General features: G+C 42.6%; 2 protein-coding genes across 4 annotated transcripts; one reads left to right on the top strand and one right to left on the bottom strand.

Annotated features, from left to right (window-relative positions):
* Window positions 1–728: 728 nt before the first annotated feature.
* Window positions 729–6987, top strand: MRPS25 (mitochondrial ribosomal protein S25). Its single transcript, XM_081184349.1, has 4 exons — window positions 729–967; window positions 2329–2435; window positions 2638–2725; window positions 6621–6987. Exons 1-4 carry the CDS (start codon window positions 834–836, stop codon window positions 6811–6813), a joined length of 522 nt encoding a protein of 173 aa, XP_081040475.1. The 5' UTR covers window positions 729–833; the 3' UTR covers window positions 6814–6987.
* A 1266-nt stretch (window positions 6988–8253) lies between these two features.
* On the bottom strand, window positions 8254–25447 carry RBSN (rabenosyn, RAB effector). Of its 3 annotated transcripts, XM_081184090.1 has the most exons (12): window positions 25311–25447; window positions 21287–21589; window positions 19563–19703; window positions 18695–18795; window positions 18050–18095; window positions 17810–17971; window positions 17125–17366; window positions 16252–16322; window positions 14811–14897; window positions 14151–14253; window positions 12471–12575; window positions 8254–12234 (listed from the first exon to the last, which is right to left on the bottom strand). In XM_081184090.1, exons 2-12 carry the CDS (start codon window positions 21447–21449, stop codon window positions 11080–11082), a joined length of 2376 nt encoding a protein of 791 aa, XP_081040216.1. In that variant the 5' UTR covers window positions 21450–21589; window positions 25311–25447; the 3' UTR covers window positions 8254–11079. The 3 variants fall into 3 exon arrangements, with proteins under 3 accessions (XP_081040216.1, XP_081040214.1, XP_081040215.1); XM_081184088.1 differs by having other exon boundaries at window positions 17810–18095; XM_081184089.1 differs by having other exon boundaries at window positions 17810–18095; window positions 25209–25359.
* Between the last annotated feature and the right edge of the window lie 1257 nt (window positions 25448–26704).

Genomic DNA, 26704 nt, shown 5'->3' with positions numbered 1-26704 from the left:
TGGAAGAAGCTCCACATGGTGGAATACTCCATTCAATACAATTCCTGTTGGCCAGAAAGGAAGCATTTGAACATTTCTGAGTGCTGAGCTGTGTGAGATGCATTTCCTTTTTTCCACATTTTGAGAACCTTGCTTTTTGGATTTTTATTTTAACAGAAGCTGGCTTTCTCCACATATGATCAGGGTCACCATATATTATTTAGGGTATGTTTAAGAAAAAAACGTGGTTCCATAGGGGAAAGATGCCATACTCAATTTGGTACTAGATTTTTTTGGAAATCAAAGCTTTGCCCTCCTAGTTCATTTACTTCAATGCTGAAAACTCGGCCTTGTACTGAAGCGGCCCTTCAAACTTTACAAACGAGCGGAAGCATTTCCGCTGGCCGCGTTTCCTCGCAGCAGCAGCATCAGAACAGGATCTCGTGCAGCGCAAAGTTGTGAGAACAGCCTGCGTAACTTTCCCATGCACTCAAATACAATGCCGGTGGTTGCAAATCAGCGCCGCCAGCCGAACGTCTGGAACGCGCGTTTGTGCATTTTACTGAATGCCTCTCCATTTGCGCAGTTCTAGGTGTTTTGCCATCACTATTCTCTCGGATCGCAATGTAAACAGCCCCCGATCGCAGTGTAAACAGCCTTCCTCTTCCGATCCCATGCCCTCCGACTCGTCCCGCCTCCTCCTCCGCGCTCCCGGAAACTACACTTCCCGCATCCCCTTGCGATCGGCGCTCCGTTTCCTCTCCCGTCCGGGTGGGTCGGAGCAAGGAAGTTGCGCCGCCGCCGACTCGTGCCGCTGCCTTTGGCTACGCGGTGCGCGCAGGACTGCCGCCGCCATGCCGATGAAAGGCCGCTTCCCCATCCGCAGGACGCTGCAGTACCTGAGCCAGGGCGACATCATCTTCAAGGACGCCGTGAAGGTGATGACGGTGAACTACAACACGAGGGGGCCTCTCAGCGAAGGAGCCAGGTGAGCGGGGACCCCTCGAGCAAGGAGCCTCCCTCCGTCCCCCTGTCCCAGGGATTGTTGCGCATCTCTCCGCGCTCGCCACGCTGCTGAAGCGCTCGCCGTGCGCTTCGCGCAGGGGCTGGGGAACGAGCCCCAAGGCAAGCCGAGCTGCCCCCCTGGCGTAGGGGAACTGCTAGATACGGGATTGGAGTTGATCCCGCGCAGGCCATCCTTATCCATGGCCTGCTCCGGTGCGGGATAAATCCGGAACAGGAAGACCTCTCAGAGATGTCTACCTACCCACCCACTCCATTGCCTAGCTCCTCTGATACCAACAAGTTTCTTCCAATGGTCAACTGAAATATCTGCCTTCTTGTAGTTCAAGCTCATTAGATCTAGTCCTGCTTTCTGGGCAGCTCCTGCCCACCTAGCAGTTCAGAAGCACGTCAGAGTGCAAGTAGATAAATAGGTACCACTCCGGCGGGAAGGTAAACGGCGTTTCTGTGCGCTGCTCTGGTTTCGCCAGAAGCAGCTTAGTCATGCTGGCCACATGACCCGGAAAAACTGTCTGCGGACAAATATTGGCTCCCTTGGCCAATAAAGCGAGATGAGCGCCGCAACCCCAGAGTTGTTCGCGTCTGGACTCAACTGTCAGGGGTCCTTTACCTTTACCAGTCCTTTACCTTTACCTTTAATGTTCCTTTAATGTTTCTCGGCCTACTTTGAGACTGCACAGTTTCCTCATACAGTCAGATGAAGTAACAGCTTGCTGTTGTTATTGTTATTCCTTTTTGTGAACCTCTTTAATGATGTTATTTTTTAGCAATTGAGTGGTGTATACATTTTATGAAATGAATAAATAAAATAATGCCCAGCCCATCTTTCTTTCCAAGACCTTAATGTGGTGCATGCAGTTCACCCTTCCATTTTATCTTCACAACAACCCTTTGAAGTAACTTGAGCCAGTTACCATCTCGAAAGCCTCAAAGGGTTGAGCATGGCTTTGAACCAGGGCTGTCATCCTAGCTCAATATAACCACTGCATCATATTGGCTCCCTGTGGCTTTTATTTACACCACAGTAAATTTGTTACTCTTCCTCAGTGTTCATGGACATTTTGGTTCTTCAGCAACTGATTAACATGCCCACTGTTTTGGCATTGCTTATGCGGATATGTCTGCTATGAGACATACTGGAGGGTGAGGGAAACTACCTCTGAGCTTGGGTTCCTGCCTCCTGAATCTGATGCCTTTTCTCTCACACACACAGAGCTGCCTTTTTCTCCTTTTCTTTGGCAAGAGTCTTAAGTTTCACTGAATTCATATTCTAAAACGCCGAGTGCATCCACTGTCTTCCTTACTTTTCTCCTGCTCTTTCCACAGAAAATTTGTGTTCTTCAACATACCTCAGATTCAGTACAAAAACCCTTGGCTTCAGATTGTGATGTTTAAGAACATGACACCATCGCCATTCTTAAAATTCTATTTAGGTAAGTAACATGCATGGTTTTGTTTAGCTTTTGTTGAAGTGCATTGGAATACCCTCTGCTTAGGCAAACACCTTCCCAAGACTGACAGTTGACAGGTTGGCAAATAAGGGGTAGCGCCACTCTCCAAAGGAGACGGTGTCTTCAGAGCATCCTGGTCGAGACAGCTGCCTGTAGATACCCTGTCATGCTCTCTCCTCTGCAGATACTGGAGAGCAAGTCCTGGTTGATGTGGAAGAGAAGACTAACAAAGAGATCGCAGAACATGTTAAGAAAGTTCTTGGTAAAAGCGAGTAAGTAAAACACGCACATAAATACATATATGGCTCTGCTTGTTTTTGGCTGTAGAACCAAACTTTTGAGTCTACCCCATTCAATTGGACTGGGATAAGGGCAATGTTTTAAATGCACACAAACATGCTATTAAAACTCCATCCTCCTGCAGGCTTGAGTTCTGCACCTTAAAATAAGCTTTCTGGTATGTAGCCCACATATCCTTTGTCATAAATGTCATTTTTATGTCATTTATGGGCACCACTTGATGGCCCGAGAAAGCTGGGAAAAAACACCTTCATTCTTTAAATTTACAAAAGCCTGGTCACCAGGAGGCAATGCTTACTTGTTCCAGGTAATCTGCTAATTACAAGCTTACATTAGATGCTTATTGCGGATAAAGGTTTTGCAGTACTTCCCAAAATGTTCAAATACTGGGGAGCTTAGAGAATAGTCAAGCTTAGCAGCAATTAATGTAATAATAATAATAATAATAATAATAATAATAATAATAATAATTTATTATTTATACCCCGCCCATCTGGCTGGGCCTCCCCAGTCACTCTGGGCGGCTTCCATAGAAACCAAAAATAGACTAAAATATCACACGTTAAAAACTTCCCTGAACAGGGCTGCCTTAAGATGTCTTCTGAATGTCAGGTAGTTGTTTATCGCTTTGACATCTGCTGGAAGGGCGTTCCACAGGGCGGGCACCACTACCAAGAAGGCCCTCTGCCTGGTTCCCTGTAGTTTTGCTTCTCACAATGAGGGAACCGCCAGAAGGCCCTCGGCACTGGACCTCAGCGTCCGGGCAGAACCATGGGGGTGGAGACGCTCCTTCAGGTATACTGGACCGAGGCCGTTTAGGGCTTTAAAGGTCAGCACCAACACTTTGAATTGTGCTCGGAAACGTACTGGGAGCCAATGTAGGTCTTTCAAGACCAGTGTTATGTGGTCTCGGCGGCCGCCCCCAGTCACCAGTCTAGCTGCTGCATTCTGGATTAGTTGTAGTTTCCGAGTCACCTTCAAAGGTTGCCCCATGTAGAGCGCATTGCAGTAGTCCAAGCGGGAGATAACCAGAGCATGCACCACTCTGGCGAGACAGTCCGCAGGCAGATAGGGTCTCAGCCTACGTACCAGATGGAGCTGGTAAACAGCTGCCCTGGACACAGATTTGACCTGTGCCTCCATGGACAGCTGTGAGTCCAAAATGACTCCCAGGCTGTGCACCTGGTCCTTCAGGGGCACAGTTACCCCATTCAGGACCATGGAATCCCCCACACCCGCCCGCCCCCTGTCCCCCCAAAACAGTACTTCTGTCTTGTCAGGATTCAACCTCAATCTGTTAGCCACCATCCATCCTCCAACCGCCTCCAGACACTCACACAGGACCTTCACTGCCTTCACTGGTTCTGATGAACACCCAGCCCAAACCTCCTGATGATCTCTCCCAGCGGCTGCATGTAAATGTTGAAAAGCATGGGGGAGAGGACAGAACCCTGAGGCACCCCACAAGTGAGAGCCCAGGGGTCTGAACACTCATCCCCCACCACCACTTTCTGAACACGGCCCAGGAGGAAGGAGAGGAACCACTGTTTGACAGTGCCCCCAGCTCCCAGCCCCTCAAGACGGTCCAGAAGGATGTTATGGTTGATGGTATCAAATGCCGCTGAGAGATCCAGCAGAACTAGGAAACAGCTCTCACCTTTGTCCCTAGCCCGCCGGAGATCATCAACCAGTGCGACCAAGGCAGTTTCAGTCCCATGATGAGGCCTGAATCCCGACTGGAAGGGATCCAAATGGTCCACTTCTTCCAGGCGTGCCTGGAGTTGTTCAGCAACCACTCGCTCAATCATCTTGCCCAAGAATGGAAGATTTGAGACTGGGCGATAGTTGGCCATCGTGGTCGCATCTAAAGATGGTTTTTTAAGAAGCGGTTTAATAACCGCCTCTTTCAGCAGGTCTGGGAAGGCTCCCTCACGGAGGGAAGCATTCACCACCCCACAAAGCCCATTGCCCAGTCCTTCCCGGCTAGCTTTTATAAGCCAGGATGGGCAAGGATCCAGGAGACAGGTGGTTGGTTTCACTCGTCCAAGCAGCCTGTCCACATCCTCGGAGGTAACAGATTGGAATTGATCCCACGCAACTTGACTAGACAAAACTCTAGCACTCTCCCGCCCCGGCCCTGCTCCCACGGTGGAGTCTACTTCTTCCCAAATCTGAGCGATTTTATCTGCAAAAAACTTTGCAAAATCATTGCAGGAGATCATGTGGCCTGTACTGGGCCCCGATGTTGCAGGTGGTTCCGCTAAATTGTGAACCACCTGAAAAAGTCTCCTGCTGCTGTTTTCTGCAGATGCAATAGAGGCGGTGAAGAAAGTCTTCTTCGCCGTCGCTATCGCCACTTGGTAGGCTCGACGTCAAGCTCTAACCTGTGTCCGATCAGATTCGGAATGAGTTATCCGCCACCGGCGCTCTAGCCGTCTCAACGATTGTTTCATTGCCCTCAGATCTGTGGAAAACCACAGGGCTGTCCGGGCTCCATGCAATCAGAGAGGGCGCTTCGGAGCCAAACAGTCAATAGCCCTGGTTAACTCCACATTCCAGCGGGCCACCAGGGAATCAGCTGAAATGCCATCAACATGGGATAAAGCATCCCCTACCACTCTCTGGAAACCATTTGGATCCATTAAGTGGCGGGGGCAGACCATCCGAATCGGTCCCACCTCCCTGCAGAGGGGATGGGTCGCAGAGAAGTCCAGTTGCACCAGGAAGTGATCTGACCATGGCACTTCTTTCGTTTCACTTTTACTTAGTGTCAGATCACCAACATCCATAGAGGTAAACACCAGGTCCAAGGCATGTCCACGGCTATGGGTTGGGCCAGACTTATTAAGGGACAGCCCCATGGAGGCCATGCTTTCCACGAGGTCTCGAGTGGCCCCTTGTAAGGTCGTGTTGGCATGGATGTTAAAATCCCCTAGGATGACCAAACTAGGTGTCTCCAGGAGAACATCCACCACGACCTGAAGCAGCTTGGGCAGGGAATCCTTGGTGCAGCGAGGAGGTCGGTACACCAAAAGGAATCCTGTACTGCCCCTATTGCCCAACTTCCAGAACATGCACTCGGAAAACTGGGTCTTCCCAATAGGACGCCTGGTGCAAACTAATGACTTCCTAAAAATCACTGCAGCCCCCCCTCCCCGCCCACATGACCTGGGTTGCTGTGCGTAAGAGAAACCTGGTGGACTGGCAGCGGCAAGGACAGGCCCATCTGCTTCATCCAACCAAGTCTCTGTTGCACATGCCAGGTCAAGTCCTCCATCCATGATCAAGTCACGGATGGCAGTGGTCTTATGAATCATTGACCTGGCATTGCACAGCAGCACCTTCAGGTCATGTGGGTATCCCTTGCTGATTCTAGTATCCATCCGGTCAGAACCAGACCATACAGTCCTAGGGTTACACAGCCCTGTGAGGCTAGATGAGTAGCACAGCAGACTTGGAGCAGCTTTAATACCGAGAGAAGCCCTAAACACTCAAGGGCAGAACTATTATTACAGCAGTTATGTGTTCCCAGCAGTTTTGACATAAAACATGAAATGAAGCGAGGCAGCATGTCAAACACCAAACAATCATCTGTGATAGAGGAAGTCACTGTTAACAATTATAATTTGCTATTAAATGCATGAGAGGAGAGGAAGAACCATTGGCTTTCCAGGTTTGGGGACTTTTAATAGCCATAGCCAGTTTGGTGAAGAGTTGCACTCCCAACATCTGGAGGAACAGAGGTGCCTCAACTGTACTTTCAAGAATTATGTGTGAACTAGTTTGATTGTTGCGATGCATTGATCACTGTCTAGCACTTCTTGTCCTTACACCAAATTTCTTTCTTACTTTCTTTTTCTTTTGTAGGGAAACACTGCAGGGAGAAGCACAAGAGAAAATGAAGCTACGGCATCCCGCAACGTTTGGCCCCAAAAAGTACCACTTGCGGGAATGCATGTGTGAAATTGAAGGCCAAATTCCCTGCCCTGGTAAAGTGCCATTACCAAAGGAGATGACTGGGAAATATAGAACTGCCATGAAAGAGAGTGCTGCTTCCTAAGCCAGCTTTCTACAGCAGGGAGTAAAAGCATTCAGACTGACAAGAAAGTGGGCATCTTAACACTGATGACAACACATTGGTCTTTTTACAAACCACCATTTAAGTAACAGAAAAATATCTGGACTTACTTAAAACAAGTAAGGATGAATCTTTTAAATAAATTCTGGAATTGTTCATGTGATGGACTGGATTGTGAATATACATGTTTGCCATTTGTTTTTAAATCAAAGGAGAACACATCTTGGTCAAACCCTGGTTTAATGAATCGTGTGCTTTTTTTGTGTAACATACAACCATCCAAATACAGAATCCTGTCTTTATGTGCCTGGTCTTGGGAGGACAGGCTCCCCCTTCACTCAAATAGCTGCTCTTAGTGGTGAAGGCTCTGGATTTAACAAATCTCTGGATTATGTGCAAGTTTTGGGTATGCTGCAGATCTGTAGGAGCAGTGGAAGAGGGCAGGGTATGGGTTGTATTGGGTGCCCGCTTAACTTCCTAGAGATGCTTATGGTTAAACAGGATGTCTTTAAAAAGAAACAAGCTTTTAGTGTTCATAAAAGCAAATACATGCTTTAAAGAGTGAATAATGCCTGCTAAAGTCCCAGGCAACAAAGGTAGCTAAAAAGATCTCCAGTGGTTAGCTAGACTTCAGGGCTGGTCATTCTCCTTGCCTGTCCATCCAACTAGCATGAATGAGGCAGGTTTGTGTAATGTACATGTGGCAGGAATTAAATTGTCACGGCATGGAAATTAAAGTTTAGAGTGAAGTAACAAAACTGAACCAGCCCCCCAACTGCTTTTGCTGGCAATAGGTTGAGCTGCCCCATATGAAAAACACAAGAGCTACTGGGTGGAGGCATTTAGTCAAAATATATTCTTTTCTATTCAAAACCATAGGGCCTTGAGAAAACTTGGCATTAAAATTTACTGCATTTCTCCCCCCGTTTTGGCTAAGGCTGTTCTTAGCTCCTTGCTAAATCTCAATATGTAGATGTATCGCCTATACTATGAAGAGGCCCGTTTGTAAATAAGAACCATTCTGTATTTTGTTACTTTATGTTTGTACAAGAAAAAAGTATCATTTAAAGCTGATGTAAATATGTTGATTACGAAGAAGCTTTATCTTCAGCCAACAACCAGTTCAGAGGTGGGTTGCCAACTTATAAGCAGACGATGCTACACACCATTCCCTCTATTTGCAATGTTCAAGTTATAATTGCTGTTGCTATGTACCTAAAATGGCACCATGCATAAATTTACAAAAGTATTAATTTTGTTCTCAGGGGAAATCCTAAGGAGAGGACTCCCCATAGCCCAGTGAGGCCCATATACACACACTGGCCACAGAAGATGCTGAAACCTCAAAGGGAAGGGGCCTATTGAGAGTGCATCAGCTGACTTGGGCCTCTTATTTAACATGAGAAATAAATCACACATACAAACCAATATGTTATTTTATTTCTTCAAAGCTTGCAAATTAAGAGTAGTGCATGCAAGTGTATAAATGGATGTCTTTAATGTTAATTCTCACAATGGCATGGTTTTGTTCTGTTTCATAGTGTAAATTCAGTAGTACAAATGGAAGGCTGTCAAAATGTGAGTCTACCACCATCCTATCAAGAAGGCTAGTTACATTTCACATTGACTTGCAGTCATGGAGCTACAAACCAACATAGTTACTAGTAAAAATACATCAATACTATGTCTTTAAAGAGTATTAGACTACAGAGTACCTAAAAACAAGGCAGAATTGATGTAACAAGGAAACATATTTTAAATGTAAAAAAAACAAAAAGCCACTGAAACATTCATTTTGGCTGGGATATACAAAGTATTCCAGTTAAGTCTGGTGTCTTGCTGCCTAGAATAAAGTATATAGATGGTTTTGTTTTAGACAAACCACTGCTCCTTAGCTGGTAGTCACATAAAAGCTGTGGTGCTTGCCTACTTTAGCTATATACATAAATTTCTTTATTTACTACACATCTCTGGTTACCCGATAATAGCCTGTCCTGTTAAATTTGTTAGGTGCACCTGTTCCGCAAGCCCAATCCCAGTTATTTCCAATTAGAAAAAGAAAAAGATGACTTTAAATTCTTAGGTCATCTGCCCTTAGTACTCTTGTCCTCAGAGCTGTCTTCAGGTCTGTTTCCACAGGATGGCTCAACACAATTCTGAGTGCTTTTTAAACAAGCTGACATAGTTTTAGTCAATACTTCGTAAATCAAATTAATTTTGAAGCTGAGCTCATTTTCCTCCTACCCCGGCCCACCAAAGCTACCACTGAAACAGTTTTAGTCAATACTATGTATATTAAATTAGTTATGTAACTGAGCACATTCCTCCCAGCAGACAGAAAAATCAAATGAAAGGGAAACTAGAAGGAATGGGGGTTTTACTAAATCGCCTAAAGCCATGCCCCAGATAAAGAAGATATATAGAATTGATTCCGTAAAGTGCTACTTTAACTCTTGACCATATTAAGCACACACCGCCAAGTAACAACACATCTCTGTAAACATTTTTTCTGGAATCCCAACAGTTTGAATTACTGTTCAGGTTTAGAAATCCTGAACCAGCTATTAGTGTCTTGCTACTCCTGGATTAATCCCTTGTTTCTGTTTGTAGTATTTAAGCCAACGCTTTTGAATGCGTGAAAATTACATTTTTTTTACACAGCAAAGCTAACTCAGGTCCCAACGGCTGGGCCTTTCCCCCACTCATGAATGAAGCAAAATTTGATTTCTAGAAGTCCATAATAATCCTCAGGAGTCAGCTCTCATGTGTGACATTCAAACTGCTCTTCATTCTTAAAAAAATAATCAAATGTGACCAAATCATGTTCATTCAGCAGAACTGAAACCAGAAATTGTTTGATAGCCCTTCAGTTACATACAATTATTTTTATACTTTCCCCAAAAATTCCAGTTCATATTTTGAACTGGAAATATCCAGTGAGTAAAGAAATATCCAAAGGACATAATTAACCAGTTTTTAATATGGAAAAATTAACCACCCAATCCCAAGCTATGTTGCTTCACAGCCTCTAGTTTGACAGGGTATGGGCTTGCACAGACCCTCCACAGCAATAACAGAAACTACACAGCAACAACGGCTGGTAGATTAAGCTCCCAAACATCTGAGCTTTGTGCTCTCCTGGAACACACACCATGATCTTTTTCCCATTCTGGATTAATAAAGGGAACAGTATTTTATATTCAAAACAGGTGTCAAACCTTGAGAGAGGTAGCTAAGTGTTGTTTTAAAACTTGAGGGAAGGCCATCTTCACATGATCAGATCATAGTTGGCTAACAGTTTGCTTTTCCATTGAAATCAGACTTCCTTATAGTATATAACTGGTGCTCTCCTCCCCCCCCCCCCATTTTGCATGCATATGCTGCAGTTATCGTTTTAACAGTCATAGCATTTCCGCTAGCCAGGGAATTTTGAGAATTGCAACTTCTGAGAGAAAGCAACAAGAAAAATCAGCACCCTCAACAAAAGGTGCTGTTCCCAGGGTTCGCTAGAGGAAGCTATTAAAATAAAAAAGCCCTGAAAAAACAGGTGATGGAGGGAACAGAAGTTCATTGGGGTTTACATTTTCTAAAACAGATATTATGTCTATAACATCACATCTACCCAAATCTACTTTAAAATCCCTTTATATTATCTTTTGTATTGCACAGTCAGATCATTGGCCTTGGTACTGTGCAGGTCACACTGCATCTCAGCAACCTGCTTTTTAACACTTGCCCTTAGCATATATGGCAGTTACACACATTTGCTAAAGGCACCATCTTATTTCATGCTTGACACAGAATTTACCAGACACTCTGGATCCCTTATTAGTGGAAAAGCCAGCTTAGAAGGCCAGTCCGTAATACTGCAACAACCAAACACAGAGGGAAGGATTGTATGTTCCTGCACCTAAAGCATCCGTTTCCGTATTAGCCTACAGAGTTTACATCTGAAATAAAAGGAATGCCAAGAAGCATGACAATGTTAAGAGGTTAGGTTGTGATAAAAACTGGTTGTGATACGTTTTAGATTTGTAAATGGTCTGTGACACAGTTTTAGGTTATTACAAAATCATAATAGTGTGGACAGTATTAGCAAAGTCTGAATAATAGTGGAAATACCCACGCCAAAGTGCAGACAATTAGAGTCAATCCCAAAATTCCCTCTTGCATTTTAATTCCACCTGCCCGCCTTTGCCTCTGGGACAGTCAGAGAACTGTAAAGTTGTATGTGCATGGAAACAGCAACTAGCTGGATTTCTCCTTCTGTTTTGCTAGTGTGCGTTTCAGTTCTTTCAAATTCTCAGTCAGCACCTCAACCTCATCCATCCGCCCGCTATGTTTGGCATCAAAAATATAAGCTTTTATATTATCTATCTGTTGGAGCAGTAGCTCCTCTTCTATGATGTCTTCCCTTGACACTTCATTATCATCATCCTCTTCAAAAGGATTCGTGGAGGAAGACATTTCCTCAAATGGATTTCCAGATTCCTGACGAGCTGTGAGCACACGGAATGGATTTCCAACAGCATCTTTAAAGGGATTCGGAGCACTGACAGCTATTCCATTTGCTTGATGACAATCCTCATCGTCTTCAAATGGGTTATATTCTTTTTTATCACTGTGCAAGGTTTGGGTGGGCAAGGGAGCCACTGTGGAGGAATCTTCAGCAAAGGGATTATTTGGTTCCCTCTTTAGAGTGCTAATTACTGGCACATCTTCAAAAGGGTTTATGGGAACATTTTTATTTTGCTCTAGTACGCTGTCATGCTCTTGGATCTCTACAAATTGCCCGGGAAAGACTGGGCTCTCTTGCACTTGGAGCTTGTCACCACCACATGGTGAAGATGCTTTAGAGGCTGGGTTACTTGTATTCTGAGTAGTATCAAGGTCCAAAGCCTGTGCTATTTGGTTTATGCTCTCCTTCCCAATCTCTAACTTACTGTGCTTCACTTCTCTGAAATCCAGGGAACGTGTCCGTGAGTGCTGAGACATTCGTTTTTTATGTTCCCTCTCCCATTCCTTTTCACAAAGGATCTGCAATTGTTCCCTCTCCATCTCCTCCATCTCGGCTTGCCTTCTAGAAAGCTCAATAGCTCTGTCAGTTTGCTGTTGATCGTATTCATCCTGAAGTTGTCGCAGGTTTTCCTGCAACATCTGGACCTCATCAAGACGATTTGCTTCTTTGGCTTGTTTAATAAAGGATGTTATATTGTCAATCTGCTGCAGAAGTGGGTCTGTGAGTTCCTGCTGGCGAGATAAGTTCGCAGTGGGCAGCCAACCTTCAGCTTTCTTTACAGCAACCCGTTTTGGCCGGGACACCTCACCGTTAGATGCTACCAAAGATCTGGAAGCATAGTCCATGTGCTTCTCCTCCATTCGTCTCTGCGTTTCAAGTGTTGCCTAGTCACAAGTAAACAAACAAACCAATAAATAAAGCAGGTGTGGAAATAACATTTAAAGTTGCAAAGGATTAGTTGTATTCGTTTGCTCCTATTTGCATTATATGGAAGTATGACCCACATTGAACATGGCATACAAGACTTTCAACAGGATATTAAAGAGCCGTTAGTTTTAATCAACATACAGATATAAAACAACTCTTAGAAAGGTGTCTCAATACTGACTGAAATATTTACCTGTCTCTCCATCTGCAGTTTTCTGTCCAGTTCTTGTTTCCTTTTCTCTTTCAGTTCTTCATATTGCTCCTGGGTTGGTAATGACATCAGACCAAGCAATTTTTCCTGAGGAAATGTTTTCAAAATATTGTTTTTAAAAAAGGGGATGGGCTATCAAGCTCTCAAGTTTATTCAGAAACAGGAAGCGGCACAAAATACATAACATATAATAGTTATACTTACATTTGTTTGGGGGGGGTTGGGGGGACAAATTAAACACTTCTCCATCAAATATGGTCAAGGCAGCTTACAATACAAGAAGTTGGATCAAAAACAAGTCAAGTGGAATTCTTTTCAGGAAACGGGGCATACCTGGCTCCCCTATGCACTACAGCTCCCTGTGCTCCCCCCTCTGCAAAAAAGGCTGCTTCTGAACATTGAGGGGCTTCTGGGATGGTACAGGATGGGGTGCGGGTGGGGTCTGCAGCATGATGTGAAATTTGGAGGAATTCAGCAGGGCTGTCTCCCATGCAACTTTTCCACTCATTCAATCTATCTCTGGACCAAAAGCATTAAAATCAATAGATCAACTCAGCTTAAAAGTTTTTAAAAATATAATAGTATCTGACATCTAAAAGACAAAAGCTTAAGTGCCAGAAAAAAGGTATCTGGGGAGGATATTGTAAAGGAGCTCTGCCTCTTACACCCACCAAATCTCTTAGGGTAGAGGCACCTGGAGTGAAGCTCCTAATTATCTTAGCTTGCTTTTGTAAAAAAATAAAATAAAAATCACCTTTTGACTTAAAAAATCCCCAATGTGACTTACAAGTCAATATTAACACAGTGGTGTGACAGCTAAGAGGCAAGAGGAAAAGAATGACATATTACACTTCTGCTTAGTTCTGGTGTTCCTGCTACCACTGTCCTTACCACTGAGCTGGGGGGGGGCAGCCCCTTCCCAGTATATGTGCTCCCAGGCAGCACCAAAAGCAACTTTTCACTAGGAAGTGTGGCTTCTCCTTTGCACATGCTAGATGGAATGTGGATCCTGGCTCATCTGTTAAAAATTGGAGCAGTCAAAGAAGATGTTAAAGACTCTCACCAACTCTGATGTTCCTACTATCACTGATCTGGGTCACTGAGCTGTGAGGCTTACAGTGCAATCCTCTGCACGTCTACTCAGAAGTAAGCCTCAGAGCAAAATCTGCTTTACTCCCAGGCACCAGTGTATAAGATTGAGCCTTAATTATGCATTGGGTTAAGTCACAGGTTTGTTTGTCTGTGTCTCTCTAAAGCCCAAATGCACCATGGGTGAAGTTTAGATCAGCTTCAAATGTACATAAAGTACCAGTGTTTCAATCACTGTGACTCAAGTAACTTTCAAATACTTTTAGTTAGCTAAAAGTAAAGCTAGCTGCCTGGCAAGCAAGCAAGATTATCTCTATCCTGCTAAGCAAAAGGAATTATCAGAGTTAAAGAATACATTCCAGTAGAGCAACAGAACTTGAGAATGTGGAACAAGGCTGGTAAGAGTGCAGCCTGGTGAGACTCTAAAGGCCACAGAGAGAGGCATTTGGCCTCCAGGCCTTAGGTTTCCCACCCCTAACTTAGACCATCCTGCAAAATATTTATCTGCAACATTTGTATGTCATATTGTGTCCTGTATACCTAAGAGCTACTCCTTCCTCCTAGATGACCTACCTGAACAAAAAGTGTGGCTGAATATCTGATCATTCTCTGAAGCTGCAATGTTCGGGGATGAGGTTGTGGTTCTTCATTCAGTCCCAGAGTCAAAATCTTCTTGCTGAACCCAAAAACCACAAGTGTATCAGCAATACAAACTTAACAGTCAACTATGAGCAATATATAAGCATATAAAATAGTCTTCCTGGTTATGTTGTCCCAGTTACAATAATGTAAATTGTTGGTAACTTTATTTAAACGGATAGATTAGCATTGCTTGCAGTACACACTTCATCGCAGTATTTTGTCACTGACATTCATGAACTCTCCAACAACAGGACTGTATTGTCATGCGCACACAAAGAAAAAAATGCACAAAGTAGCCCAATCAAATCAGTTTTACTTCTTTTGGGCACTGACTGATTAAAACATACTAAGTCTTTGAGCCATATATTTCCCAACTAAGATCACAATACAAACTACAATCAAAATTTATTGGCTGAAATTTTTCGTCTTTAAGTATGCTTGGATTGTGGTCTAAGGCAATTCATATTCATTTACTTATACAACACCACCTTCAAAATTGATTTCAAGGCAGTCTGCAACAATATAAAAAGATTAAGCACAAAAATCAAAATACAAATGCAGAAATCCCCCCTTTTGAGTTCCGTCACTTACCTTAGAGCATCTATTAACTCATACATTTTTTGCACCTCCATCCTAAGACTGTTAGCATGTTCCAGACTGTAAGTTGTCTCCCCAACACTGGAAGAAAACATGCATTGTTACCACAATTACCTTGGCAAGTGGTTTTGTTGAAGCTTATACCAGTGCACCAGTTTCAGCAAACGTGTTTAGAAACGAGGCAGAGTTCCATCATCAAAACTGAGCCAAGGCCCTACGTTAAAAGCTTGCCAAGGTGGCACTTTCTAGGTATGACACTTTAAGCACAAGAAGTTGAAAATGTGTTGTTCATAGTTAACAAGAAGATGAAACCTCAGAAGCTGGGACAGATTTATTTCAAGGGCTCTTCTTTGGGGGTAACAAAGGCAATGTTGCATGCGCAGACACTTATATGATAGCAAACAAAATTGCCTCATGTTCATCAGGCCTGCCGATACCAATGAGTTTCACAACATCCAACACACACAAACACACTTTACAAAAACAACAAAGTTAAAGCACAGAGAGAAAAACCCTATGTAGCATCTTTACTAACTCAGAAATGTGGAAATATTCCTCTGACAGTGCTAACACAGGAAGCATTAACAATACTTTTTTACGTTTATTATCTGAACGGCAGTTCATACTTTTGGATAATGTAAAAATTGCTTACATAACAACAATTTTACATATCGGTTTTGTGTGATGAATAACTTGCAAGTGAACAAGTTCTCATGTTAAAAGACCTGTTACCGGTCCCATCTCAGATCAAACTATTGAGCACTGGACTTTGCACTGAATTTTATTTTATTTATTAAATTTCTATCCTTCATCCAAGGATCACAGGGTGGTTTCCAATATAAAATTGTAAAATGAAAAAGTCAGTTTAGCACAGAGAAAAAGTGGAGAACAGGATAAGGGCAAATTCAGACAATACATTTGTGTATGCATCACACAAAGCTGGTGAGGTTGAAAATAACCTCAGAAGGACTTCACAGAATCTGGAAGTGACATCTGTGTTGGGTCATAGTCTGTTAATATGACAAAAATTCTAGGTAGCCAATTTGATCCACTGCGGGGCGGAGGGGGGGGGATGAAAGCAATAGTAGGGTAATAACTTTATCAAGACCTACTGAGATGTCGAAGTAGCGAGCTAGCTTTCAAGTTCGCCAGAATTCTTTAGAATGCATCTTGAGCATAATGTGGAGGGGAATAAAAGAATATTGATTTTTCTAATCTGCTGACTGGAGTTTATGCATCATGCCCACAAGCATCCTCCCACCCCTCACAATTTCCTTTTTCTTTATATCCATCCATTAATATGAAACTACAACCAGGCTTTAATGGTGTGTGTGTGTGTGTGTGTGTGTGTGTGTGTGTGTGTAGACAATACAAGCTTCTTTCTTCTTGAACATTAAATATTAAAGACATATTTATTAAAAATGAATAGGCTTACTTTAATGATTCCGCCATCTTTATGTATTCTGGGGCCTTCTGGTCAACCTTTTCCATGCAAATGCGGAGTTTCTTTTTTAATCAATAAAATTAATAGATTAAAATAAAGTTATTTATAGCAACAAATCAGACACACAATTGCGTCACATGCCTTCAATTTTTCCTGTCCTCTATGTGTAACAACTTAATATTTGGTAGTAGTTGCTATCCAGAGAATCAAGATCTATTCTTTCGGAAGACCAGGTCTCAGATTTTAAATGTGGAACTCCAGATTTTGAAACCATTTCTAATTAAGATCTCTAAGACTGCAATTTTAGCCCACTTACCTGGAAGTAAGATCCACTGAATTCAGTAGGACTTACTTACAAGTAAACATGGTTCAGATTGCACCTCTGTTAAGGTAACATTGTCAGTAACTGGTCTCTCTTCTGAAAAGTTACAAAACCAGTTTACTCTGAGGCTATAAGGCAACTGGAATGTTTTAATCAATTTATTTGCAGGCTTAGATGAGTAAGCTGTATCTGTTAATAGCCAGGACCAGAACTGGATCTGGGCTGTATCAGAGTAAACAGTTTCAGTTACAATTTTTTTATACATTTTTCTCAGCCAACCCAACTTTAAAAGAAACCCACTTAAAAATACCAGGTTAAAACTTTCTTTAAAACTATAAAGTTAAACTAACTTCCTCTTTCCTATACCTTAGAAGTATTTAGCTGGAAATTACATGTCATTGGAACAGGCCAATCTTGTTTTTAAGCTGAACAGCACCTAGTATATTGTATAATAAATAAATAATAATAATAATAATACTGCTTAAGTTACTGATCCTGGAAAATCCCACTTCACTTCCAGTTCCTGTTTAGTGTCATTTTACCTCATAAAGTTTCACAATGTCTGGTGTGTACTCTTTCTCATCAATCTGTTGCTCTCTTTTCAGCAGAGTGTCTTTACAATGTCTACAACAGCGGATGCGATCGTCATCCTTTTCATCCAAGACAGAGCTCACACTGCTCACGCTACTGATGCTGCCACGGCGAGAGCCCTGAATGCTGTTGGGTGAGCAGTTTGGGCTAGTATGAGAGGCCAAGGCTTCCTTGCTAGCAGTGGTGAGTTTGCCTGGAATGATACATCCAGAAGATTTAATGGTCAGAAGCCAACGGTCCAACCAACAGAACGCTGGTCTTGAACATGGGTTCAAAAATTCAGTTCAGCTCAACTCCAGTAACTCATCATAAAAAGGAATTATCAAGTGCCAATTTTATAGCACAGTTGCTAGAAAGAACTAAATCAGGACCCCCCCCCACATCATCATCTTTAGCCTTTAGAGCCCTTAAGTGAGGTTTATGTCCTAGATAGCCATTTATAAGAAAAACTGTAAATCCAGGATTTCCAGAAAACCCCCTACAACCATCCTACCTGCCTGAAGCTGGTGCTGACTGGGCCTTGCCACCGCCCCGCCCCCATGCTTCTCAGATCCACAGAGCACCTCCCCCCCACCTGAGAAAGTTAGTTCCAGCATCAGAGACATGGGTCCAAGACATCTATACCACTGTACTCACTTGCAAATGGGAGGCTGACCAGTTCCATGCATTTCTTGCACATGATAGACCCACAAAGGCGGCAGTGGTGACGTCTGTTCCTTATGCTGAACTTGTTACCACAGTCTGGACAAAATGGCACGTCCTGATCATTAACCCAAGGCACAACAGACTTCTCTATTGCTGGAATAGAATGAGAAAATCTATCGAACATCACTAATGAAATCCAAATTAGCAAAGGTCGAACATGCTTGCACCTACCTCTTATCTTTGCAGAATCTGTATTGGTTCGGTCAAAGGATGTAAGCTGTAAAAATATTAAAACCAAAGGTCTTAATACAAGTTTTCTACTAGAGAACTCTTTACAACAGTTCAGCACAGGACTCAAAAATATTACAGGGTCTGCTTTCCTAAATTTATTTCGCTAAAATCAGTATCTTTCCCTGAGCATTCCTTTACGTCACTTATCTTGGTATTGGGCAGATGTTATTGTCCTTCTAACAGAGAAGGAAAAAATAAAGAAGAAGCCTCAAAATTCAGAGCTGAATGCCTATAATACAGTGTCCCTAATCCCCCACCTCCCACAACTACTTCAAAAGGGTACTGTGGTCAACAATATCAAAATTTGCAAAGAGACCAAGGCAAACAAACGGGTCACTCCCCAGCCATCTCTCTTCCAAAAATGTATTCTACCAGAGCAACCAAGGCAGTTTCAAGGCTACAACCAAGCAATATTTGAAGACATGTGGAATCCAAAGGATTCTAATCCACCTATTAGTCAGTTCACTTGAAATTGAGATCCAAACAAAACTATTCTCCACACATCAGAAGCAATACTGTAGTAGCATATAGTTTAAAATGAACTTCCACACATTTATGTGAAAAATGCAAGAGTAACCCATTTACCTTTTCTAACCTGATTATTAATTTATTGACTTCCACAACATAGTGATCAATTCTGGCTGCTCTGTGTCTCTTAAAATCAGAAAGATGGCTCTTCGTAGCACCTGGTAAGAAACACTGTTAGAAAACTTGCCAAAGTCATTCAACTCTATATTCTTAGTTAAAAGGCAGTTTAACATGTTGTTATTCCTCTCTCACTCTTAGGCTGAAATTCAGTGTTAAAAAATGAAATGATATGTTTTCGCCATAGTGTTCTGTGCACATGTATAACTACATTATGTTGTGATCTTTATTGATGAAATACTGCTCTTTATTTCTGCCTATATGATTTCAGAAGACAACAGCAACAACATTCCCTGGCTACTACAAGCTACTAGAGTACAATCCCATACATATTTAGTTAGAAGCAAGTCCTACTGTGTTCAATCAGGCTTACTCCAAGGTAAGTGGGTACAGGATTACAGTCTTCATCTCTCAATTACTGGTCAAGCCCAACTTACTAAAAATATATTTTTTCACATACTAGCATGCCACAAGTTCTTGCAGTCATGGTGGAGCTTCTTACATTAAAACAATCAATGGCACAACACTATTACATATTTTCTATTTGCACTGCAATGTAATCCTAGGTCTCAATCAAATACAAAACTAAGCAAAAATGTTTAAGAACAAAGCAAGCAATTAAGCAATAGAGCTTAAGTGTGTGTATAGTTTTGCACTGGATTGTGGCCCTAGTGTTTCAAGTATATCTTCTATTTAAAAGTTCTATTAATTCCTGACAACTTTGCATCATTATGCATAGATTCCAGTGGAGATCAGGGGGCTTCCCAGTGAAAGCTGTGCATTATTTGCATCATTCTTGACTGTTTACCTAATTCTTGGGGCTCCCACATATATGGATCCACTCCACCATAGCTGTAAGACTCATATCGTTCCTGAGGCCCTCCATCAGTTCGGTCATCTTCTCGTTTCAACAATTTATTCTTTGCTTTTTTAGCTTTTTGGACCAGATCTGAAAGAAGATCAAATGCTACATATTACACACACACACACAAACACTTATTTAAGCATCCTTGTAAGAGTTACCCATCTTCTTCCAAACTTCCTTGAGGTATTTGCCTCTAAGACTTTGAGCAATATAACTGACCATTCTGCCTCCCACCTCCTGCATCTGTTGACCACCAGAATCATGTTTTACCTTCTCAGAGGAATGCAATTACAAGTTTGGTGGGGGGAAGTCCTGAAGGTGAGAAGACCTGTGTAAATGCTTCACATAAGAATACAATCCCAATAAAATACTTCTACCTGGCTCAACCTGACAAGAATACAAATGTGCTAGTTAATCAGTCAGTCCAATTATTGGCACCTCAAAGGAATGTTCTGTATCCAGAGACAGCCTTAATTTGGAAAGCAATTTGTGAAACAGAACACCGGACAAAGTAAAATACAAGAGCACTTTATAAAGGTAGAACAATGACGCATTTAATAACCCTTCAAAGAACTGGGAAACAACTTGTAACAAGTGAAGAAAATTAGCACTTCAACACAACTGCTTGCTTTTGCAATTCACTGTGAACTGACTACAGAGTTTTTGGCTATTTAAACAGGAAAAAATACCCCATAATTAGTGATTGAACACATTACATTTCTTTTGTATTTTTATAGCTATTCAGCTCTTGCTACTAATTTGTATATTCAATGGCTGAAATGGTACAATTACGAAGCTCTAGTTCCCATGCCATTCCCCAAAGACACTCTCAGTGTTTGAAAGCATCATTGAGCAAAGGTGGATATGTCAAAATCACTAGGACAGTCAGGAGTACTCCTGAACTAGAAGCAATATGGCTGCGTATATGTCCTTGGGGGCAGAAATATGTGCAAACCCTTAAGGTACAGTTTTTTTTCTAAGTAAGTGTAACAGCTGCTAACACCAGCAAGACCATAATAGCATTGTTCTGTAAAGCCTTCTATAAGGAATTGTACACTAAAATCAAATCCAAATGACATCAAGATGTATTTAATCCTTAGTAAATGCTAATTAAATTCTTTTAATGAAGGAAAAGTTCTCCAAAGTTTTGAATAGCTAAAACATTTCAAGATTTTGTAACCCTATATCAGGTTTTCATGGCCTAAAGTCAGTTGTGCTATCAGAAATGAATGAAAATTCTGCATTTGTAACCAACTTTCTACTTTGTATAACTGAACATTATTTAAAATAAAAAAAATTCCTTCCAGTAGCACCTTAAAGACCAACTAAGTTAATTCTTGGTATGAGCTTTCGTGTGCATGCACACTTCTTCAGATACACACGAAAGCTCATACCAAGAACTAACTTAGTTGGTCTTTAAGGTGCTACTGGAAGGAATTTTTTTTATTTTGACTATGGCAGACCAACACGGCTACCTATCTGTAACTGAACATTATTTGCATTTCTATTCTTCCTAATGAAGTTTTGTGTAACTCAAAAACATATACCCTTCTATATATAATATTTTCTGAGAAAATATATTGCTAATTATGCAAGTCAACAAATGATAAATATGGTGGATAGTTATATTTTACATCATAACAGTCAGCAGCTACTGCCTTCCTTACTTTTAAGTTGTCCTTTAACATCTTTGTCTTCACTTGAATGTTCTTCTTCATAATGAGACTGAAGCTGATAAAACGATTGCAGATCCTTCAGACAAAGGGGGCACAGAAAACCCTCTCTCACCTCCCCGGGGTCATCAAATGGAGGTGTGTAGCTCGTTGCCATAGTGGTCCAAGGACTCCAAAGATACTGACACACTCCAGGTCTCAGCAGCAGTGGAACAATGGCATGCCATTCATCACTAGAGAAGTAGGCTAATAGCAAGAAAGTAGCTTTTGCTCCTGTTGCTTGTGCAAAACATTGCCCTGAAAGAGATCCAGGAACAGTTTTAAATAAGATGACCTGTTTAACTCAGTAACTTTCTCTAATCTTTTATTAAGTCTTATGTACTTCTTTTATTTATAAATTTAGCACACACACCCAACGGTAACATAATTAAAAATCACCATGTATCATATCCATTTCATAAATAAATAAGTCATGTACATTTGATAAGTATGTCAGCTTAAAAAATTAACACTGGCAGTAATTAGGATGCTCTAGAAATACCTTATGAAAGTGAAAATTCCATCTAAGTCTATTAAACAAGCCAAATGTAGAGTACATTGCATTCAAAAGGCAAATCTTGTTTCTTTCAAATTATCAACGTCCACAATTTAAAAAAACTAATCCTCATATAAAACCTATCATAATACATATGAACAAACAGATCTTTTAGTAATCCTTTAACGGTACACTTTTTTCTTTAGTAGACCAAGCAAGTTGCTGCTATGGAGTTGAATCCAGCTAAGTCATTGCATGAGCAGAATAACTACTGCTTTCACAATTATAATTCCTTTCTCCTCCCCCTATGCCCAAATCTGCTCCAGAGAGTTGGGCTAAAACCCTGAGCTGATTTGGGTGTGTGGACTTACATTGGGGGGAAAGAGGAAGTGGAAGTTAAATTGCACAGAAGGAACTCATTCTATTTGCTGGATACGACCCATGGAATTTTATTTCATGTCTCCTTTTATTATTTTGAATCAACTCTAAAGACAAAAAAGGAAGAGCTATCTCAAGAGTAATGCACTTTTTTGTTAACACCCAATGTGTTTCAGCCCAAATAGGCTTTCCTGGGAGGTTTTCTGTTTCCTTGGTAGAGTTCAAAAACAATTTCAGAAATCACTGCAAAGCAAAATGGGCAGCAATGTGTTGGGCATTGATACTGTTGGCTTCTGGATATTGGTTTTCCTTTTTGTTTTGTTTTTTAATTGCTTCCTTCTTTTTGTTTGTGGCCTTGAATCCATTAACCAGTTTTTAACAGCAACCTTTATGGGGCTTTTAGGAGGCTCATCAAAATCCTGTGTGACCAGCCTAAACCTTCCTAAAACTTACAGTATAATCCTGTGTGTGTGTGTGTGTGTGTGTGTGTGTTGTATGTGGGAGCTTTAACTGAGAAGAAAGTCCCATTGAATTCGATGAAATTTTCTCTCAAGTGTACACAGCCTAAATGACTCTGAAATAAGAAGGCAATACACACACATTTTTGCCAGAACTGTGCTTCCCTTAGATAAAATGTGAAGCATGGGGCAGGATGGGGAAGCCAATTAAAAGAAACCCATGTGTATAAACCAAGTGAGCCTCCTCAAACATGTTTGGGATGAGGTTAACATTTTGTCTTGTCTAGTAAACATTCAACACTTTTGAACTGCTCCATCCAGGCCATTAACTAGGCAAGACAAACAAGGCAGTTAGGGTGGGGAAGATTGGCAAGTGCAAAAGGAAAGGAATGCAAAGGAGCGGAAGAAGGGGGTGGGCTGTGTACAAGCTTATAGGTTGTTCTCCAAAGCAAAGTATTTGCACAATATTTGACTGCTTTATCAATAAACATATTCCTACTCTGTAAATTTGGGCTGTGCTTAAGTCATCCTTCACCCCAGCAACCCACCCACTAGCACAATGAGACTTTCCTCTCTCTCTCTTCCTGGTCCCTCACCAAATCTGCTGTGGATGGGAGAGAAGGGAGATTGTTCCATCTGGCAAGCAGAAATGACAGAATGACAGCCTTATTGCACCCATGGTGTAGAGGTTATGCTCAATGTGGTAGCAGTGGGGGCAGAACAGCAGTATGACTTTGAGACAAGACTAAACAAACAGCCCTACATCCTCTTTCATCATGCTTCTCTCTACATGTGTTGAATACAAGGGATATGGTGGAGAAAAAACTAGGGTGGTATAAGGAACATCCAGGTTTGATTAGCTCAAAGTAAAAAGTTAGAATCTGCTACAAGGTGATTGCTTGGTGAGAAAAGGTTGGCTAAGGGTTAGCTGTGCTATCTGTATGGTTGGTAGGAATGCAGAGTGAGGCTTGCAAAATAAAATTGCTATGGATATACTTGTGAGTGGTTACTGAGGCAGGGGAATCATAGGAGCAGATTTCATTTCAATTATTTTGTTTAGTTGCTAATGATGCTGTATATTTGGAGTTTTATTGTATTACTGAATTTTTTATTTGTAATGGTTTTTTTAATTTAAGGGAAGATTTTGTTTTCCTGTTAATCATGCTGCTTTAAATGTGTATTCTGCACTTGACTTTAATTTGCAATGTTTTAATTTGAAATGTTCTATTTGATGTTTTAAGGTAAGTTTTACACCACTTTAAGATTGTTTCAAATATAAATATAAAGCAGTATAGAAATGATTTAAATAAAATAAAAAATGCACATTGACAGAACTAGATATTAAGGCAAGATACCAATTCATTGTTTCAAAGGAATCATAGCCTGTAAGACAAGAATAGTTCAACTAATAGAAATCCATAAATACTTCAACACACAAACACCGACTCCCTCATCAACTTAGCATTCTGTGTAATTGGGCTATCACACAAATCACGGCGCACACTCCATTTTCTTCAGATCATTGTTATAATCCAGCCCCTTGTGACATGTTTGTTACAAGCCAGTTGGAATCTCCCAATTACTTCCCCCATACAAATCATCAGAACAAAAGAGAAAGGGTTGAGTCTACACCTGCAGTATAATAGCCTGTACCACTTTGGACTGCAGGCAAACACTCGGTTTAAAAAGACTCCCTGTAAACAGAAACCTATCACATCAGGGGGAAAGGTTTTAGGACAACCCTCTGCTTGCTAGAAGGGCTTTTTCCCACCGGGGAGCACCCAAAAATCCAATCCTTCACCCGCCAACTGAAGTGGTGCATTCCACCTTGGCACGCCACCACCTCAAACCTGCTCCTAGTAGGCGAGGCCCAAGATGCTGTTCCCTCCTGGTTTGGGCATGCGAATCTGGCCGCACACCCACACAGCTGGCCCAGGCACCTCTCAGAAACAGCAGGCGGGGAGGCTTCCTTTTGTTCAAGCAGGATTCCTGCACAGGCAACAACAGCTGCCTGACAGGTGATGCAGAAAGAGGTTGGGGTGGTTTTGTTTTTTTAATCTCCTTAATCTCTTCGCATCACACAGCTGTGAAAGGCGAACACACACATGCCAACCTGTCAGGGAAAGGAGCGGCGTCCCTTGGGGCCAACCAGCGTCGCTCTTATCTAACCCCAGACGTTAAAAAAAACCGAGTGGAAAGGGGCAGGAAAGAGGCTCGCTGCTTTTGGGAGTTTTTTTTTGGGGGGGCGACCGAAATCCTTATCCTGAGGAGGAACTCCAGCTGCTGCCGTGGCCTTGCTGGGGGAGGGGGGCGTCTTCACCCCCAAACAAACACACCCGCCGCTCCCCATGAAGAGGCAACCCCAGGAGTATGGACGAGAACTACTGTATGGGAAGGCAGGGCGGGGGCGGGGGTGACCCAAAGCGACGTCTACACACACACACATACACACACAACCCCGGGAGCCGCCTCGCCCGACCCACCCCGGCGCCGCAGAGACCCCCCGCCACATCCCCCAAGTGGGACGGAGGAGGCCACCTCACACCTGCGCGAGGGGCAGGGGCGGCGGCGGCGGTTTCCCTCCCCGCCCGAGGAGGAGGCGGCCTCAGTGACGGCACCTGAAGGGCCGAATCCCTCCCCGACTGACCTGAGGGGAGAGGGGGCCTCCTCCTCGCGCGGGCGGCAGCTGGGCGAGCGCCGAGGCACCGATGGCGCGGGTGGGAGGGGCGGCTCTCCGCCGAGGCGGTGGCCGGGCAGCAGGGAGAGGGCTGGGGGTGCCGAGCGCCGAGCAATGGATGGGATGGGGAAAGGGAGGGGCCCCGGATCGCTCCGCGGCTGGCGCGAGAGAGGGAAGGAGGAGCTACGTGGCGCGAGGAGGCCGTTGCGGCATCTCCTTCCGAGCTGATGACGGGCAACCTGCAGACTCCTCCCCGCTTTCAGGATAGTAGAGCTAGGAAAGGGCAGCGGGGAGGAGCCGTTGGCGCTGGAACAGCTGCTCTGTAGGAGGATACGGGGTGCAGCCGGTTTGCAGCTTCTTAGCTGATTGGGCGGTGGGCGGGCAGGTGCTCCCCTGGGCAGGGCCGGATTTAGGTTTGATGAGGCCCTAGGCTACTGAAGGTAATAGGGCCCTTTATATGTCCAGCTGCCCTTTGTCAACAACCAATTGTCGCTGGTTTTTTTGGTGTCGAATAGGCGCTATATGGTAATTTATGGACCTAATAGGTATCTAAAACCATTTGCACAGAACAAAATATGTATTTAATAAAAGTAATTGTTGACCTGAAATACAATTAAGAAGTATATGAATAGTGAAATAATGATTAAGCTCTAAATTAAATTGATTTTTTATTCATAACAAACTTAATAATGCAAACACATTGGCATTTGGCAATAACGAAAGTTTCTTTAGAAACACAATTTACAAAGACTCATAATCTAGTTTCTAGAAACTGTAACATGAAATAATAACAGGTGTAAATATATGATGCAAACTACTAATAATTATAAATAGCAGAATGTAGGCACCTTATATATAGAAATGAGCAAGCCAGTGATATTTTAGGGAGCATGCTAGCAGGCGGGGCCCATTACTAGGAGCGTACACAACACAAAACATGTATGTATGTTACATTCTGTATGTAAGTTTTATTTGTTTTTTATATTATATTTTGGAAAATTACAACCAGTGTTTTTTTTCTCCTTTAATTTTTTTGGGGGGTCCCCAAGAGAGTGGGGCCCTAAGCTATAGCTTGTTTAGCTTATACGTAAATCCAGCATTGCAGATTATCATTACTTGATTGGGTTGGTGGGCAGGTGCTCCCCTAGGCTACGCCAGTGCATTTTGCACCCATCCTGGCCTGATTGCTATGGCTGCTGGTTAGTTTCTGGGCTCAGTTCAAAGTGCTGGTTTTGACCTATAAAGCCTAAATGGCTCAGGACCGCAGTACCTCAAGGACCTCCTCTCTCCACATGAACTAACCTGGACCCTGCAATGATCATCTGAGGCCCTTCTGTTTTCTCCTGTTCTGGAGGGTAAGATTC

The sequence above is a fragment of the Podarcis bocagei genome (assembly GCF_964188305.1).
Source record: "Podarcis bocagei genome assembly, chromosome: 2".
Lineage (NCBI taxonomy): Eukaryota > Metazoa > Chordata > Lepidosauria > Squamata > Lacertidae > Podarcis > Podarcis bocagei.
The sequence above is the reverse complement of the archived record's forward strand: the minus strand, read 5'-3'. Positions and strand labels throughout refer to the sequence as shown.